A 14,288-nucleotide genomic window follows, 5' to 3' on the forward strand; every position below is an offset into this window, starting at 1 on the left:
TTCCCTGAGGGCCGAGTCAAGGGGGAGGGGGGGATTTTGGGGGGGGGGAGCATTGTCCCTGAACATTGTGCGGATGTTAATAACAGAGAAAGGCCCTTCTCCTTTTTCTGTTTTCATATCTGAATGTCAAACCGGGTGGTTTGATTATGTTGGTCACTAAGCTCTAACATGGTGAATACTGTATTTAGGTGTATCCCCTATGGGGATGGATTCTGATATTACCATGGTTGAGACCTACAGATTCCCTAAAGTCTGAGTCTGAGTATACACTACTTGTATGTGGACACCGGCTTGTCGAACATCTCATTCCAGAATCATGGGCATTCATTTGGAGTTGGTCCGCCCTTTGCTGCTATAACAGCCTCCACTCCTCGTCTGGGAAGGCTTTCCATTAGATGTGGGAACATTGCTGCGGGGACTTGCTTCCATTCGGCCACAAGAGCATTAGTGAGATCCGGCACTGATGTTGAGCGATTAGGCCTGGCACACAGTCTGTGTTCCAATTCATCCCAAATGTGTTCAATGGGGTTGAGATAAGGGGTCTGTTCAGGCCAGTCAAGTTCTTCCACACAGATCTCAACAAGCCACTTCTGTATGGACCTCGCCTTGTGTACAGGGGCATTGTCCTGCTGAAACAGCAAAGGGCCTTCCTCAAAATATTGCCACAAAGTTGGAAGAACAGAATCGTCTAGAATGTCATTGTATGCTGTAGCGTTAAGATTTCCCTTCACTGGAACTAAGGGGCCTAGCCCAAACCATGAAAAACATTATTCCTCCTCCATCAAATTTTACGGTTGGCACTATGCGTTCGGGCAGGTAGCGTTCTACTGGCATCCGCCAAACCCAGATTTGTTAGTCGGACTGCCAGATGGTGAAGCGTGATTCATCCCTCCAGAGAACGCATTTCCACTGCTCCAGAGTCCAATGGCGGCGAGCTTTACACCACTCCAGCCGACGCTTGGCATTGTGCATGGTGATCTTAGGCTCGTGTGCGGCTGCTCGGCCATGGAAACACATTTCATGAAGCTTCCGACTAACAGTTATTGTGCTGAAGTTGCTTCCAGAGGCAGTTTGGAACTCGGTAGTGAGTGTTGCAACCTAGGACAGAGATTTTTACACGCTATGATCTTCAGCGCTCGGTAGTCCCGTTCTGTGAGATATGGTGGCCTATCACTTCGCGGCTGAGCCGTTGTTGTTCCTAGACATTTCCACTTCACAATAACAACACTTACAGTTGACCTGGGCAACTCCAGCAGAACAGAAATTTGACAAACTGACTAGTTGGAAAGGTGGCATCCTATGACGGTGCCACGTTGAAAGTCACTGAGCTCTCCAGTAAGGCCACTCTGCTGCCAATGTTTTCCTATGGAGGTTGCATGGCTGTGTGCTCTATTTTATACACATGTCAGCAACAGGTGTGGCTAAAATAGCCAAATCCACTCATTTGAAGGATTGTCCACATACTTTTGTATATCTAGTGTACTTTGTCTAAAACTATGACTTATTGAGTTAAATCGTTGGACAACATCATGGGTAAGCTCGGGGGGTCTTTCAGCTGAAAACATTTGAAGGGGTGCCCACATACATTTGGTGTACGTTAAGGTAATGTGTGTGTTCATGGATGTGTGTGTCTTTTCATGTATCAAGAAGTATGTATAGTAGACACAGTTCCGACCCCATCATCAAGTTCGCTGACGACATGACAGTAGTAGGCCTGATTACCAAAAATGATGACACGCCTACAGGGAAGAGGTAGGACCCCAGCCACCTGATCCATGGCCTGTTCTCCCCATTTCCATCACTCAGACGTGGGCAGTATAGGAGAATCATGACAAAAACTGTCAGAATGGCCAATAGCTTCTACCCCCAGACCATCAGGCTGCTGAATAGCCACCACTCGTCAGCTACCTGCTCTCCCTGTCCCCCTCCTGCCTCCTGGACTATCCATCCATCCATCCCTGTACATGTCTATTCTATATATGTCTATCCCACACACATGTATGATCATCCCACTCACCTCTGCCTATGACCTGGTTTAGGTGTAACAGCAGGTGTTCCCTGGCGATGACCACATGTTGAACCTCCTTCAGCAGGTCAGGGTGCAGCTGGGACGTGTCGATGTGGACCGAGGCCGACAGGAGAGGGGACACCAGCTCCCCCTCCACCCCCAGACCTATCCCCATCCCCATGCCACCCAGCCCCAGCCTGGGGGACAGGAGTTCCCCATGGCCCCCGTAGATGGGGGGAGCCCCCCTGCACGACTCTGGCCTCTCCACGCCCTGGTCTGAAACAATATAGCCAAAGGTCAATTACTACAGGGTGTCAGGGTTAGAGGTCAGCGTTAGGTCAGATGATCACAGAGTGATGCCAGAGAGAGTCATGGTTACAGAACAGAAGAGGGAGAACTTCAGCCCTGCCCAGTACATGCAGAGGAAAGTGAAAAAGGTAGTTGCGTTGCTTTCTTCCCTTTATGTCAGTGTTGCTCGAATGAGTGGAAACAGTTGGGGTTATATTGAAAGAGGTTCATGTAGGGATGGACCACTCTAGTCCTTAGAAGTTACAGCACATCTCTGGGTTATGAACTTATGAGTTAGAAGTTAAAGGGGCCAATCTGCAATTGCTACATCAATTTTTTTTGTTGTTGTTATAAATGAATCACATGTACCAATTGATTCTTGAAGAATATAATGTGTAAAGACTTTATAAGCTTAGCTCAACTGTCATAACCCAAAATATAAACTTGTTTTACTCCAAAGTTTAAAAGCAAAGTAAATGTAAACAAACACTGTACAGCCTCAAAACATGGCTGCATCTGTAGTGTTGATATCATGGATGGTCTGTCAATGCATCCATAGCTCTGACTATGAATTTGAGAGTCGTTACATTCCTCCAGCCCCATTCCTCAGCTTTTTACCGAAACAATGGCAGTTGAGTACAATTTGTAATTGTTTCAAATACAAATAGCCACTTTAAGTTTAGGAAAGGAAAGCGAGCATTGTTAGTACAGGGTTATAAGGTCAGCGTTAGTGTTAGGACAGGGTTAGTGTTAGGATTAGGGCCATGGTGTTGTGTCAGGAAACGTACCCTCCAGCAGGGTGGTTCTATAGTCCACCGACTCGTGGGACACCATTTCGTTAGTAGGGCTGACGCTTCGGGCATTTGCCAACATGTCCAAGTGCTGAATGTGAGCCCGGCCATCATACCAAACCTTACCCTCAGCCACATCTAGAGACCAGAGAGATGGAGAGAGGGAGAAGAGGGGGGAGGGGTGGTGGTGGGTGGTTGGGTGTTTGGGCAAGAGAGAGAGAGAGGGAGGGAGGTAGGTAGAGGATTGGATGTAGGGAATGTGATGAGATGTAGGGAAGAGAGGGGTGGCAGAGAGAGGTGAGCGATAGGGAAAGATGGGGTAAAGGTGGAGGGAGAAGGTAGGACCAGAGAAAGAGAGAGAGAGAGAGAGAGAGAGAACACAGTCATTGAAGGAGAAGGACAGAGCGCTCCACCATTTCTCCCATCGTGACCAGCCAGTCAGCACAACATCTCCAGCAACCCCACAGCCATCCCAACCCCACAGCCCAACACGGCTAGTAGGAGGTGGACACACATGCAAACGTACACACACACACAAAACCCACACAAACAAAAACATAGTAAATCCTGTATATCACATTTCTATAATAACACACGTACCGTCAATGTGCTTGTTCCTCCTTTTCCAGATGAATAGAGCGAGCAGCAGAAGTAGTAACAGGCTGACACACACACAGCCAGCTATCAGCCCTCTGTAGTCCTGTTCATGAGCCAACATCACTCTTCCCAGACTCACTGAAGACGATGCCTGACGCCACTATGCACACACAATACACAAACACAGAAAGGAGAGGAGAACAGTGAGTGAGATGTACAACTACTTTCTAGATAATCCTTATGTACCGATGCGCGCACACGCACACTGTAAATACATTCTAGTTGTTTCAACTGATTATTATTAAGTAACTGGTTCCACAGCCTTTTTAAGTTGACTCAACTTTTTGATCAAAGTGTTACCTGAACTTAAACGTTTTTAGTTGGTCCAAACTTAGCTCCGACTTGAAACTTTAAATGATATGTTTGCTCAACTTGTGTCACAGATCGATCCGGAACTTTCATCACGCACACCTGTCTCCTATTCCCACTGATTAGTATTTGTATGTATGTGCCCTTTGGTGTCCATGGTCTTGTCGATTATTGTTGGTGCGTGTGAGTACCTGTGCTGTGTGTTTTGGGCGTTCGTGCCTTTGTGGGTTGCGCAGATGATTACGGGTCTCGTCCCGTGTGTTAATCATTGTGCGCCCGTGTGTACAGTTGAAGTCGGACGTTTACACTTATGTTGGAGTCATTAAAACTAATTTTTCAACCACTCCACAAATGTATTGTTAACAAACTATAGTTTTGGCAAGTCGGTTAGGACTTTGTGCATGACACAAGTAAGGTATACCTGTGGATGTATGTCAAGGCCTACCTTCAATCTCAGTGCCTCTTTGCTTGACATCATGGGAAAATCAAGAAATCAGCCAAGACCTCAGAAAAATATTTGTAGACCTCCACAAGTCTGGTTCATCCTTGGGAGCAATTTCCAAACGCCTGAAGGTACCACGTTCATCTGTACAAACAATAGTACGCAAGTATAAACACCATGGGACCATGCAGCCGTCATACCGCTCAGGAAGGAGATACGTTCTGTCTCCTAGAGATGAACGTACATTGGTGCGAAAAGTGCAAATCAATCCCAGAACAACAGCAAAGGACCTTGTGAAGATGCTGGAGGAAACATGTACAAAAGTATCTATATCCACACTAAAACGAGTCCGATATCGACATAACCTGAAAGGCCACTCAGCAAGGAAGAAGCCACTGCTTCAAAACCGCCATAAAAACTCCAGACTACGGTTTGCAACTGCACATGGGGACAAAGATTGTACTTTTTGGAGAAATGTCCTCTGGTCTGATGAAACAAAAACAGAACTGCTGGCCATAATGACCATTGTTATGTTTGGAGGAAAAAGGGGGATGCTTGCAAGCCAAAGAACACCATCCCAACTGTGAAGCACGGGGGTGGCAGCATCATGTTGTGGGGGTGCTTTGCTGCAGGAGGGACTGGTGCACTTCACAAAATAGATGGCATCATGAGGCAGACATCAGTCAGGAAGCTTGGTTGCGAATGGGTCTTCCAAATGGACAATGACCCTAAGCATACTTACAAAATTGTGGCAAAATGGCTTAAGGACAACAAAGTCAAGGTATTGGGGTGGCCATCCCAAAGCCCTGACCACAATCCTATAGAACATTTGTGGGCAGAACTGAAAAGCATGTGCAAGCAAGGAGGCCTACAAGTCTGACTCAGTTACACCAGCTCTGTCAGGAGGAATGGGCCAAAATTCACCCAACTTATTGTGGGAAGCTTGTGGAAGGCTTTTTACTGGGATTAAATGTCAGGAATTGTGAAAAACTGAATTTAAATGTATTTGGCTAAGGTGTATGTAAACTTCCGACTTCAACTGTATGTGTGTGGAAAACATTTGACATGTGGCTACTCGAAAATAGAATTAGAATCTATAACAAACTATATCTATAACAAACAAAGCTCTGTCAGGAGGAGTGGGCCAAAATTCATGCAGGGGTACGAGGTAATTAGTTAACTATTTAACTGACAATTTAGCAGTGTTATGGCTTGGGGGTAGAAGCTGTTCAGGCTCCTGGAGGTTCCAGACTTGGTGCATCGGTACCGCTTGCCCTGCGGTAGCAGAGAGAACCATCTATGACTTGGGTGGCTGGAGTATTTAACACCGCCTGGTATAGAGGTCCTGGAAGGCAGGGAGTTCGACCCCAGTGATGAACTGGGCCGTATACACTACCATCTGTAGCACCTTGCGGTCGGATGACAAGCAGTTGCCAAGTATGTAATACGCTAGTATGGGTATTCGGACACGGCCACCATCTCCTCTCCAGGGGCCTCATTTATAAGTGTTGCGTCATTTTAACATGAAAGATCTGCACAAAAATATTTAGATGTATAAACTTGGTGAATGCCATACAAGTTTCCCATTATGAAATCAGACCGGTCGTAAAACTGGGCACACGTGAACAACCATTATAACTCGTCCTGAAAAACACCCATTCACCTTTTATGGTGATAATAACACCCTTAAGACAGTATCTAAAGGAAATAGGAATGGCCGACTTGATCAAATGTCTTTGGAGGAGTTGGCAGAACGTTTTATTTTGCAGTGACATTAGCGGTATCTGACCGTTTCTGAAAGGCAACGGCAATCCTACACACTTCAATGCAAAAGATGAACTCTATCTTATAAACCGCACACCCTGTCCGATGCATCAAGCAAAAAACGAGAAATGATTAACTGTCCCAATTAAATGAGCGATGCGCCCTGTAATTTTTTTGCATGGCTACTACGGGAATATAAACTCATCATGGCCAGAAAAGGTTGAGGAATTGTATTCTGCAATGGTTATGATATATACGTATTATGTTTCTAAATGAAATATTGTCTACGTGAGAAATGTGACATTACAGTACTCAGACGTGGCCTAAAAACGTCAATGGAAAAGGTGAGCATAGAGCAGAATAGGCTACTTGAAATAGCTCATCTATTTACTAATGTGAAGTGGGTCCAATTCAATGAGAGATGGGACGAATGGTCGACAGTCCAAACTTGTTGTAGGCCTATATAGGCTACTTCACGAGTAGCCTATGAAACCATCACAGGTCATAGGTGAGGAATCTATTCTGCAATGATCATGGAAATGTAATACTGTAAATAATAGGAAATATATGTCTATTTCAAATTCTTTTCGAATGCAAAGATAAGAAACCCCCCCAACATTTGCTCTTATCACTAACGGCAAATGTTTGCATCTTGTTATTATATTTAACAAGGCTACCTGTTCTCTTTATGAATGATATACGAGTCATATATTACCCATTTGCTCAAAGCTACTTCAACCACGAGAAACTGTTAGTGTGTACACAATGTTTACAAATGAGGCCCCAGCTCAGTGTTCCTGTACCGTTTTAAGGGTTAAATCATGTGGAAAGTCAAAAGTTTATGGTTGAACAATCTATTGTTATTACATTCATAAGCATTTTATGTGTCAGATAAATACTATTTGAGTGAGACGACTTTTTGGGAGATATTGGAAGTCTGAGTTGAACAGTCCAGTAAAAGTTGACAGGTGTTGATGGAATGCCAGGAGGAATGCAGAGATATCCGTGGATTTACCCGCCCAGTGGTAATAAAATGCCAGGCAGCAGAACGATAAAAATGACTGTATGATCTATCAAAGCAGGCATCTATCAAAGCAGGGGCTGTCAATACAAACACTCAGGACGCACACACGACACACACACATGCTTCAAGCACACACGCTTGCTCGCAAGCACATGCGCGCACACACACGCACAACGCCATCGTCATGGACACATACACAAACGGACACACCACACACAGAGCCCTCTGTATGGATGCAGTGGCTGCCCAACAAGGCCTTTATGGAGCTGTGGAGTGGGTGCTGCTAGATTGTGGGGAAGGGGGGGGGGGGGGGGTCTGAAGAGGTCTCTGTAGACAAGGGGCTGTTTCAAGGGAAGGGCTGAAGTGGAGGGCTCAGAGATCCTAGGGAAGGTAGGGTGGTCTCACTAATGTTTTACTAGGGGTGATGAGGGGACTCAGTAGAAACCAAATGGAGGTAGTTTGGAAATGTTCACTGAGAGTTTAGCTGGAAGGGAGTGTGTTTTTGTCCATGTGTCTGTACTAGGTCTCTCTCTCGCTCTCTCTCTGTCTCTCTCTGTCTCTGTGTGTGCGTGTGTGTCTGTCCTCACCTCCACCTCCAGTTCATTGGTGGCATCCCGTAACTCCATGGGGACAGTACACTCCAGGGTGTTACCCACCACAGTCACACTCTCACAGGTCCTGTTAGACACCTTCAGCACCTCCCCCTTCATCGCCTCCACATCCACACGACCTGGCACCTGGAGATGGGGGATATGGAGATTTAGAAAGAAGGGGAAAGGGATAAATGGAGTCAGTATACAAATCCTACGTACTATATCATCCTCAGTGAGTCCTACCATATCCACACAGAGACATGCATGCAGGCTTGCTCGAAAACTGGTTCCAGTGGAAGTGACTGAGGCACTGGTTGTGGTGCCACTACTGTTATCGTGACCCGTCTCTCCAGGACAGAGACAACAGCCTCTCTGCGTCTGCATACAAACTACCTAACCCTTTTGTCGATGAGGGCTCTTCAGACGGGAAGAGAGGATTTTTGAAGGAAGGAATCTCACCCTCACTGCCTTGGCTACATGCTCTGATGCTCCTTCACACACATTTCACTTGGCTCTTGGACTGTAAAATGGTCTGGTTCCTTCAGTCTCTAATGTTACTGTCTCAACCTCAACACTGTCGCCTGACGGTTTATTCTCAAACTGCTTGGTTGGCACACACACACACACACACACACACACACACACACACACACACACACACACACACACACACACACACACACACACACACACACACACACACACACACACACACACACACACACACAGCTCAGTTGCCTCTCACTCTGCATGGTTGTGCTGTATGTGTATAGCAGAAGGCAATAAAAAGAATGATCACATTCCTCGCGTGACAGCCTGGGATTTTCAGATTTGACACAGAGTGGAGGGCCGCACCTGTTCCCAAACCTCACGGTGTAACCGTATGCGTCCACTAGTGCAGTACATGTGAACACACACACACACACACACACACACACACACGTTCTTTTATCCTCGTGGGCACATTACATTTATTTCCATTCAAAATCCTATTTTCTCTAACTCTTAACCCTAAACTTAACCCTTACTAATACCTTAACCCGTAACTCATAACCAAAACCCTAAACCTAACTCCTAACCCTAACCCCAACCACTAACCCTTACCCTAATCCTAAACTTAAAATAGCCTTTGTCCTCATGGGGATGTGGGAAATGTCCCCATGAGGGAGAAGGTCCTTGTTTCACAATCCCCCCGCATACGCACACATGGACACTGAGACAATAACAAACTCTAATATCAACAGTATTTTAACTTATACAAAGAATATTGCATAATATGTACAATCTCTCATCTCAACACGTGTCATCTCATGTCTGTACTCTGAGGTTGTGTGTAACATTTAATGTGTGTTTACGAGTCATTGAAAGCAACATATCCCATAGAGAGAATAACTATACAATTTCTGCCAGGCATTAAACAGTCTATCCAAACAAACAGAGTGTGTGGCGCTAATCTGGGCTAAGATGCTTGTTACCCTCCCATGGAACGATCTGTAGAGATAAGAGCTCTACACCAGCCAAGACTAATAACATTATCAGTAGCCTTTACTGATTGGCGGACATTTTGGGGCAAAGATATCAGATGGCCCCAAATGTACTCTATAACAGTGCAACCCAGGGCCTTGGGTGTCCCTGGGGTAATGGGGGCTCATGGGAGCTCATCTGGGACCTAGATGGGGGTTGGGAGGTTACTGAGAGGGAAAGGAGGGGCAGGGGCTGGATTAAGCCATGGGGCCAAGGTCATGCCTGGGAAAAAAGCCGACCCAGGATCCTGTGAGACCTGTTCCACACAGCTGTCACTACCCATCGGGCCGCCTCAGTAAAAAAAAAGAAAGAAAGCTATAATTGTTTTCATTGTAAAAAAACAACAACATCGTTTTCTACCCAGAAAAATGAGGTTGCCCATTTGAAACACACCATTAATATGTCAAGGGCTTTGACCTCAGGAACCTGAGACAATGCAGTGAGATGGAGAGAATACACAGAGGAGAGGGATCGGAGGAGTGAGTGAGGGAAATGTAGGGGGTGAGCGATGGGAAACGGGACTCTTTTTCCTGTTTTCTTTCAGTATACAAACCCCTCGCCCCCAGTATTGTTTCCTTCCCACCTCAGACGGGCGAGGGTGAGTCAGTGGAAGGGTGTCGAGGAGGGCAAAGTACAACAAGCTACAATCAGGGCTCAATTCCATTTCAATTCAGGAGATCAACTGAATCTCTCGTCCAGAAGAGAAACTGTAAGCGCCATTTGTTTTAAAATAGGAATTCTCCAATTTGAATTCATTTCCTGAATGGATGCATTGGTAGTTGCACTAACCCCAGCTTTCATCATTATCATCATGGCAGGGCTTTACAGTGCGACCCTTTCACCTTGCATATCCGCCTTCATATTCTTCTGTGCTTTATTATCTCAAATATTCTTCATTTTGTGCTCTCACATTTGTTTGTGTGCAACTACTGTACATTTGTCAACTTAGGCAAACACGTGTTCCTTGTCAAAAAGGTAAGCATAGAGCCCTGCATGGAGAGGTGGTGGTGGGGTAAGGGACGAGGGGGGAATGGGGATGTGGGAGAAAGGACCTCACCTTAATATTGTCAATTCCCCTTAAACTCAGACGATTCAGGAGATCAATAGAAACCCAGCTAGGGAACAAAAAGGTGCCGGTCTGACACGTCTCACCTTAATCTCCAGGATGCTCTTGTTGCCTTTGGATGTGACGGTGGGTCTCTGGAAGTCCTCGAAGCGAGGGTCCTCGACATACAGCAGGTCAAACTGGGGCGCGGTGAAACCATCCAGGACGAACGCCACCTTGGTGACCACAGGAGGCTGCAGGCCCAGGTCCTTCAGGGAGGGAGTGGTACACAGGATGGTCAGCCTGTCCTCACCCTGCGTACAGCTCTGGAGAGAGGGCGCACACGTGGCTTAAGTAACACACACACACAATACGTTGTCCTTTACTGCATTAACGATGGCAGTTACAACGTGCACACACATGTACGTACAGTATGTACACATGCACGCACACACCACAATTGTGCTTTAAGGAGAAACACTCCTTACAAATTCCTCCAGCATTTCCCTTGTTCCCCTGTCACATAACAAGGACACATACTAATCCTTCAGATGACAGATGCTTTCATCCCAGGACTAATTACACGCTTTCTAATTGTACACACTATCTATTTATTTCTCCATACAGCTTCAGTGGGGTTTAAGTGCCTTGCTCCAGGCACAACAGTAGTGTGTGTATACCACCCTGGATTCAAACTTAAAAGCCTCCCATCACTAGCGCTTTACCATAAGTGCTATTGAGCTAGACACCGACTTGAGAAACACATAAGAGAAAGCATTATATGAGTCTCTTTTCACCTTTTATTTTTTAAATGTATTATTTCAAAATATATATATATATATATATACATCCAGCACCCGCTCAGAGACAATGAATGTGCACATGTAATTGTTTCCTGAAACATTCCCTTCCATGCAGATGATTAGTTCCAGATTCCAGCAGGTCATAATAAAGCCAAAGTAATGACAGAACATCAAATACTGTATAGAATCCAAACCAGCATCTGCTGCTATACCAGTGCCTGATACTATTATTTAGACTGTTTCAAATGTAAGAGTCTATCCAGTAAGATATACCGGCGTGCTGAGTGGAACAAACTATACTTTGATTTTTAAAAGAATGTCAAAAGCTGGCTGATGACTGAACCATATAACCATTTTCCAAGTCTGAATTTCCACTGAACAAAAATATAAAACGCATCATGAGACAATTTCAATGATTTTACTGAGGTACAATTCATATAAGGAAATTTGTCAATTGAAATAAATAAATTAGGCCCTAATCTAAGGAATTCACATGACTGGTTAGGGGTGCACTCATGGGTGGGCCTGAGGGGGCATAGGTCTCTAAACACACAGACTCTAAACACACAGACACACAGACACACACACAGCCACACACACACACACACACACACACTGCTGCTACTGTCTATTATCTATCCTGTTGCCTAGTCACTTTACCTATACCTACTGTATATGTATAGTACATAGCTACCTCAATGACCTCGTACCCCAGCATATCGACTCGGTACTGGTACTCCCTGTATATAGCCATGTTATTTTCTACTCCCTATATACTGTATATGGCCATGTTCTTTTCTACTACCTAAATACTGTATATAGCCATGTCATTTTCTACTCCCTATATACTGTACATAGCCTATAGTACATAGCCATTTTTATTTGTTATTCACTGTGTATTTATTCCTTGTGTCACTATTTAGATAAGATAAATATATATATAATAATTATGTTTAACTCTTCATTGTTGGAAATTGTAAGCATTTCACTGTTAGTCTACAACTGTTGTCTACGAATCATGTGACAAATAAAATTTGATTTGATTTTGATAACTCCTTGACTTTATTGTGTTATCCCTGAAGTGTTTAAAATGTTACAACCTGGAAATACAATTTATTTTTGGGGGGTTTGTATCATTTGATTTACACAACATGCCTACCACAATATTTTTTTTATTGTGAAACAAGAAATAAGACCAATTTTTTTTTAACTTAAGCGTGCATATCTTTTCATCTCCCCAAAGTCAATACTTTGTACAGCCACCTTTTGCAGCAATTACAGCTGCAAGTCTCTTGGGGTATGTCTCTATAAGCTTGGCACATATAGCTACTGGATTTTTGGGCAAAACTGCTCCAGCTCCTTCAGTTGGATGGGTTCTGCTGGTGTACAGCAATCTTTAAGTCACACCAGAGATTCTCAAGTGGATTGAGGCCTGGGCTTTGACTAGGACAAACCACTCGAGTGTTGCTTTAGCAGAATGCTTAGTGCCATTGTCCTGCTGGAAGGTGAACCTCCATCCCAGTCTCAAATCTCTTGAAGACTGAAAAAGGTTTCCCTCAAAAATTTCAGTGTATTAAGCACCATCCATCATTCCTTCAATTCTGATCAGAACATCCCCACAGCATGATGCTGCCACCACCATGCTTCACTGTGGGGATGTTGTTCTCGGGTGATGAGAGTTGTTGGGTTTGCGCCAGACATAGTGTTTTCCTTGATGGCCAAAAATCTAAATTATAGTCTCATCTGACCAGAGTACCTACTTCCATATGTTTGGGGAGTCTTGCACATTTCACACGTGAAACTATAATTTTCACATGTATACATTTTGCGTTCACACCACCTTTTCACATGTGAGGAGAATAACATGTTTTCACCTCACATGTGAATTGCATTGTCACATGTGCAATTTGCAGTTTCACGTGTTAAAAACTTGTGAAAATCACATTTGCCGTTTCACATTTAAGAAAACTCCACATGTGAAAATCTCATTTAAACACATGTCGAATTGCATGTGAAAAACAATCACGTGAAAATGAAATTAGCAGTTTAACTGTAAAACATTTTACTTTCACATGTGGAATTTCAGATTCAAATGTGGGGTTGAAATAATGTTAATGGATTACGGTCAAAGGGCGACATACTGTAGTTCTGCTGTATGAAGGCCACTGCCTGTTAAAAAGGTGCAATCCTTAGTTGCTACATCCATTTTTGGACTTGTAAATGAATGATATGTGTTTATTATTGAAGAATGTAACGTATAAATGTCTCATGAGCTTCATTCAACTGTCGTACCCCATCAGAACCCCAAATATAATCTTGTTTTACCCCAATGTTTGTAAAGAAAGTAAATAGGAACAACCACTAAACACATGGTTAAAACTATCATTTTGATATCATGGATGGTCAGTCCCTGCACACAGCATTGTCTATAGATTTGAGAGGGGTTGCATTTCTCCGGCCACATCCCTCAGCTCTTTACTGAAACTGTGGCAGGGAATAATGGTGTAAGAGAGTAATAGTGTTTTATTATGTGTTGTAATCCTCTAGTGAGTGAGGTACTTTTGTGCCATAATTATCAAGAAAAACGTCTGACGTGGAGAACAAAATTGTTAGTATTGCAAACAAAAAGACTAATAATGATATTGAAAGCAAAACATAAACCCAAAAGTATTGATAGCAAAACCAAATATTGCAAGGAAATAATTTCAAAATGTATTTATTTTAATTTTTAACTGAAACATTTCTGATAAATAAAATGCCTCCCTCTTTCCTGCAATTTTCCCTATCTTCGGTTATGTTCGCCTGGCCTTTGCTTTCGCTGCCTTTTTGGAACATTTATTCAAGCAACATACTGTAGCACCCTGCATCCCACTGCTAGTTTGCCTCTGAAGCCTCTGAAGCTTAGCAGGGATGGGATGGGAGACCAGACGAAGATTAAAAATAAACATGTTAAAAATAAACAGGTCCGAAAACCAGATGTGTTTCTTTTCACATGTTATTTTGTAAGGGTACCACTACCCTAAAAACAAACTTAGATACA

The 14,288-nt window shown here is 44.0% G+C and overlaps 1 protein-coding gene across 1 annotated transcript in view; it reads right to left on the minus strand.

Moving 5' to 3' along the window:
- LOC109888715 (hepatocyte growth factor receptor-like) overlaps window positions 1-14,288 on the minus strand; it is a 70,552-nt gene that overhangs the window by 10,646 nt on the left and 45,618 nt on the right. Inside the window, exons 11-15 of the mRNA XM_031823132.1 lie at window positions 10,553-10,771; window positions 7,871-8,020; window positions 3,688-3,844; window positions 3,085-3,225; window positions 2,018-2,284 (exon numbers count right to left, since the gene is read on the minus strand). Of these exons, the coding sequence (XP_031678992.1) occupies window positions 2,018-2,284; window positions 3,085-3,225; window positions 3,688-3,844; window positions 7,871-8,020; window positions 10,553-10,771 (934 nt within the window). The remainder of the gene's footprint in view (window positions 1-2,017; window positions 2,285-3,084; window positions 3,226-3,687; window positions 3,845-7,870; window positions 8,021-10,552; window positions 10,772-14,288) is intronic.

This window comes from Oncorhynchus kisutch, linkage group LG4, assembly GCF_002021735.2.
Source record: "Oncorhynchus kisutch isolate 150728-3 linkage group LG4, Okis_V2, whole genome shotgun sequence".
Classification (NCBI taxonomy): Eukaryota; Metazoa; Chordata; class Actinopteri; order Salmoniformes; family Salmonidae; genus Oncorhynchus; species Oncorhynchus kisutch.